A 5,615-nucleotide genomic window follows, 5' to 3' on the forward strand; every position below is an offset into this window, starting at 1 on the left:
AAGTGAAAAATCGGAAAAAAAAGCTTAAAAAAACCCGGGGAAGGGTGCCCTGTTTTTCCCCAAAAAAAAACCTCTTTTTTGTGGATGTGGGCCATCCCCCTTTTCCATGTTGAGCTACCCTCCACATAGTAGAGCCCTTTGGGTTTCCCGGTCCACCCCAACGATCTTTTTTCCGAATATCCGAAAATACAAAAACTCGGATGCTTTGGGTTACGGTTAACTCTCAGTAAATGACTAGAACATCAATCGAGTAAACTGGAACAAATCAATTTGAAATCGAAATTTGGAAAATCTCTATATTTCCCGGTTGGCCCTTTTAAATTTGTTCCCCATTCCAACCCAAATAAAAGTTTTGAATTTCCCCCAAAATCAATAAAATCGGCTTAAGTCATAGTTTTGGGCCCCCAAAAAAAAATCCCCCCCTTCCCTATTTATTCTATCACCTTTTTCCCGTTAAATCGGGAAAAATTTATAAAGGGGTGCAAAACGATTCTTGGTAACAATAACATCATTTTTGGGGCCAAACTAGAATTATCAACTTTTGTAGGTGATTTATCATATATAAATAAATCGGGGCTTAAATCTAACGGGGGGTTTTTCCGAATTTAACCAAACTTGGGGGGTAAATTGAAAATTGAAAGTATTATTAGGCTTTGGTTTAAACCAAAACCCCAAACCTCTGGGCCCCGCCCCCATTTGGTCGCCCCCCTTTTTAGGCTCTCCCACAAAATTTGGCCCGGGACTTCACCGCCTCCCCAACTTACTGGCCACCCCCGCGTTAATTTCGGTGTTGTTCCCTCGAATTGAACCTTCTTTGTGCATTTGGGTGTTTCCCGCTATCCGTCTGCGATGTTGGCGGGGGGGCCAGGGCCCGGCCCCCTTGCCTCTCGTCCCCCCTTGGGTATCCCCCCAGGAAGCAATTCTCCCTTGTGTGTTTTTTTTCCCCCGGTGGGAGCACCATACACTCTTTTTTGGTTTTTGTTGGTTTTGGTGGCCCCCCGGGGGTGGGGTCGCGGCCCATTCCGGTTATTGGCGGTTTTTTTTGTGCTCGAATCCGTATCCTATCTCCCCCATGATGCATGGCGCTTCCGCGCTAGAGGGGTCTCCTGAGTGAAGGGGTCCCCTGGCATGATCTTCGTCAACTTTCTTCCATACAGCAAAACCCGGGGGGGATGGTTCCGGTTTAGTATGTCCCCGGGGGTCCCTGAATTCCCCCTTAATCCAGGAAATTTAATCAATCGCTTTTCACTTGAAAATTCCCGGGGGCGCCCAACTCCATCCCGGGCCCTCCGGGATTTTGGGTTTTCCCACCCCCCAAAGGGGGTTAAATTCGTTTCGAGATCCTATCCCTTGTCTAATTGAGATTACCTTTCTTCCGGGGCATATATGGGGTACGGATCGGGCCCTTTCTTTGAAGGTGATGAAGTTGTCCCAAGGGTTTGGATGTCGGTGATGGGCAAAAACGGCGAGAATATCGGTTTGATATTGTCGACGATCCATGGAAAACCACGAACAGTCTCCTCCCTTTTGGTATCCCCACGGTTTCGGGGGTTCGTCGGTGATATGGGAGAATCCTTTACCCTTCGCGACCTTCATCGGGCGTGACCCAAAAGGGGGTTGCCGATTTGAACGCCCGGGCGTTCCGGGCGTTCAGTCTTGATGTTGGTTCGGTTGTTGTTTTCTCCTCCTCGATCGACATCTTTGTTTAAGGGGTTGGGGGTTATCTTTTTTTGGTTTTAGTTTTTTTGGCGAGAATTTGGGTATGAAAAAAAGGGGCTATGATGAAAGATTTCGACGGGAAATTTTTCCCCTTTTCCCTTTAAAGAAAATTAATTTGGGGGAAACTTTTTGTAAATTGTTGTAATATTTTGCTCCTTTGAATTCAGTCTAACCCCTTTTTTAGGCAAAATACCAAATTTTCTATGGTAATACAATCAAGGAGATCCTATTTTTTTGGAGAATGATCAATTAGAATAAAAATATTAATCATGATTTCTTTAAACTAATAATAATATTATAAAAACTCACTATTTATAAATATTTTAAAAACCAAAAACTCAAAAATAACTAAAAAAGAAATTATAGAGATTAAAAATAAAGTCGGAAAAAAAACAAACGACTATTCCGCCCTTTAAACGTGTCGGGAGTAAAAAATTCCCTGTCGTCATGGTGTAACAATATCTTTGAATCCTAAGTCAATTTCACAAATTCAATATGAATTTCAAGTCATTGTAATACGGGTTATGACTTCAAGTCGATGCCGTTCCCCTATTAGAGTTGAATTTGATTTTTTTATGGGCCCCACCATATTGATCTGTGTTGGGGTGCATCCACTCAAATTTACAACTCTACAAGGAACTGCCTCATCAAAAGCCCCAAAAAATGAAAGACATGATTAAACAACAATAAAGAGATAAATTGTAAAGCTTACTCACCTATAATTCTCTTTATTTCTATGTAACATTGCATACATTAAAAAAAAATCATCCCCAATTTTGAAATGAGTGAATAAAAAAAAATCTATATACTCCTTATTTGAAATTATAGAACAGAATGGGGAATGAGATGTATTTCTATTTCAATTCCAATTCTAAATAACCTTTGGGGGTTTAAATTATAAAATGGTACAATTTCATAGTATTACTATATGTCCCCATCAGACAGATATAGGGAATATGTTCCCTCTAAAATTATGAGTTTTGTAAGATATGAATAGGCTGGCCTTATCATTAATTTGACTATTGTGTTGTACTATTGCCTCACCCCCTTTTCCTTTTGCCACATATATACTAGTAAGTAGGCTTCTGAAATCTGATCACAGCCACAAAGCAAAAGCAAATCTCATCGAACTAATTAATTCACTATCAATGGCAGATGCAGGTGTCAGGTATGCATTAGTCACCGGTGGGAACAAAGGAATCGGTTTGGAGATCTGTAAGCAGTTAGCTTCCAAAGGAATTAAGGTGATTTTAACTTCAAGGGATGAAAAGAGAGGCCTTGAAGCACTGCAAATCCTCAACCACTCTGGCCTCTCTCATCATGTGGATTTTCTTCAACTCAATGTTGTCGACTCTGCAAGCATCGCGGCTGCTGTCCAATTCCTCACCACAAAATCAAATGTTCATTGCTCGAGATTTTATATAACTTTATTTTGTGGATTGATGGATAGAGAACCGTTAGAAATCCATGCAATTTTATCCTAAAATCAACCGGTGATATATAGGAGGAGTAGCCAATGAGATTTTACTTATATGGTTTTAGTTTTCTCTTGGCACCGTGAAAACTACCATGCATTCCTTAAACCTTCAAGGTTAACCTTGGAGAGATTGGACTTTTTTATCGGTTGGACCATTGATCCAAATCTAAAGCCAGCTATTCTTTGGGGCGTCATTTTTTTCGATTTCAATCCAGATATACTCTTGGATCAGTTAAATTTGTCCTACAGTCACCATGTTAGAAATTCATGGATAAACTTATTTTTGAATGCATATTATGTTTATCTTGAAAGCAATTTTTGTGCAGCTGAACAATGCAGGCATACTAGGAGTAGAACTGGAAGGAGATATTTCAATATTTCAAGAGCTAGTAGAACCAAATGCTGCTACAGTCTTTGCTAACTCAGAGGTTGAGACGCCGCTGCAGCTTAAAGCAAAAGGAACTATGATCCAGACATATGAGGCTGGAGAAAAGTGCATACAAACAAACTTCTACGGTGTAAAGAGAGTGACAGAAGCCCTCATTCCTCTCCTCCAACTATCTGATTCACCAACTATCGTCAATGTCTCCTCCATCTTAGGCCACCTTCGTCTCTTGAGGAACGAGCGTGCAAAAGCTGTGCTGAGCAACGAGGCGGGCCTGACTGAAGAGAGCGTGGATGGGGTGGTGCGAGAATTCCTCAAAGACTTCAAAGAGGAGATTGGAAGAGAGCAAGTGGCCGAGTCACGTGCCGCCTATAAAGTGTCAAAAGCGGCTTTGAATGGATACACGAAAGTGTTGGCTAAGAAGCACGCTGATTTCGTCATCAACAGCCTCTGCCCTGGCTTTTCCAGAACGGATATTACTAGCAATCTCGGCGCCATCAGCGCGGAGGAGGCTGGTGGGAGGGTGGTTAAGTTGGCGCTGCTGCCCCGTGGAGGGCCGACGGGGCTACTTTATTGACAAGGATTTGTATGGTATTACTACTTGATGGATAGTCATTGGATGTATGTGGAATTCTTGCAATCACCAGTATAGTTAGGCTAAATTCTATAAATGGGGTGTTCTGCAAAAATCGTTCCACCAATAGGTAGGTTTTTTTTATTTCGGAAATGGGTGTTGCGCATTCTAAGAATGCGTATTTGAAATACGCATTAGAATCCGTATTTCAAATACGTATTCTTAGAATGCGCAACTAAGCAATCGGATCAACGAGAAAAATCAAAATTAAAACTACTCAAATACGCATTCTTAGAATGCGTATTTCAAATACGCATTCTAAGAATGCGTATCTCACGTGAATTAAATTGGGCAAACCGGCCGAACAGACTCACAACGGACACAACCTTACGCTGCTTCTTCGCCGCCGTCGCTCCTCCCGTCGACCTGCCGCCGCCGCCGCCGCTCCGTCGACCTGCCGCCACCGCCGCCGCTCTCTCCCCTCCCCCACGGTATGTATACGTACCTCGCTCTATCCCCTTGTTTCCCCTTTGCTTAGGGTTTGTGCAATCTTTTGTAATTGATTTTTTGAAGCTTCGTTTTCAGTATATTTGAATTGATTCTTTAATTGAGATTTGAATAGCAAATAGAAGAAGCTAGTTCACTTTATATATGAAATTAATGGTAGAATTGGAAAGAGTGAAAAAACAAGCTTTGGTTCCTATAAAATCAGTAGCATGATTATGCTCAAGAATTACTATATTAATGTTATAATTTCTGGTATAATTACTACATAATCGTGGTATTATAGTATTTACCAGCTTTCTCTTCCCAATAGACACCATCGTTGATCATACAGCACACAGAAGCCTTAGAACAACAAAAACACAATTATCGATTTCTTAAATTCAAAATTTGTTATTAATAATAACTAATAATAAAAACGGACGGTAAAACAATGAAACGCACAATTGATTTGTGGTTTAAATATCCTTAAAAAGAACTACTATCTCGTTGCAAATTAAATACTCCCATCACTCCACAAATTTTAAGAAATATAAATAGAAACATAATACAGTACATCTTATTTTTTATATACTATCTACATTCATAAAAATATGATAAAATGCAAACTTATATATTGTACAAACTCAAAACTCCTCAACATATTTTAATGTCAACACAAGTATCAACACAATATCAACACAATATTAACACAACATCAATCATTGACTACTGTTGAAATTAGGTTGACATTTTCCTGTTGATGCTTTTTTGTGATCGTTGACATTTTTCATGGTCAGATCATAGTTTTGAGTTTGTACAATATTTAGAGTTTTCATTTGATCACATTCCCATAAAAATAATTATATTTTTATTCTTTTTGGCCATCAACTAAAATTAGTATTTATCTATTTTATATAAATAAAATTTTCTATTTAATGAGTTTTCATTTTTTACTAACAATGTCACCAAGTAAT

At 39.7% G+C, this 5,615-nt stretch overlaps 1 protein-coding gene across 1 annotated transcript; it reads left to right on the forward strand.

Moving 5' to 3' along the window:
• Positions 1-2,867: 2,867 nt before the first annotated feature.
• On the forward strand, positions 2,868-4,158 carry LOC125198134 ((-)-isopiperitenone reductase-like). The gene is made up of 2 exons (XM_048096571.1): positions 2,868-3,119; positions 3,523-4,158. The coding sequence occupies exons 1-2, from the start codon at positions 2,868-2,870 to the stop codon at positions 4,156-4,158; spliced, it is 888 nt and encodes a 295-aa protein (XP_047952528.1).
• Positions 4,159-5,615: the final 1,457 nt, after the last annotated feature.

This window comes from Salvia hispanica, unplaced genomic scaffold (genome assembly GCF_023119035.1).
Source record: "Salvia hispanica cultivar TCC Black 2014 unplaced genomic scaffold, UniMelb_Shisp_WGS_1.0 HiC_scaffold_1230, whole genome shotgun sequence".
NCBI classification, from domain to species: domain Eukaryota; kingdom Viridiplantae; phylum Streptophyta; class Magnoliopsida; order Lamiales; family Lamiaceae; genus Salvia; species Salvia hispanica.

Bases quoted from the DNA above. Each gene is read 5' to 3' on its own strand.
- LOC125198134 (XM_048096571.1), top strand. From the start codon at position 2,868: ATGGCAGATGCAGGTGTCAGGTATGCATTAGTCACCGGTGGGAACAAA. The intron at 3,120-3,522 runs GTTCATTGCTCG...ATTTTTGTGCAG, and splicing joins TCCTCACCACAAAATCAAAT to CTGAACAATGCAGGCATACT.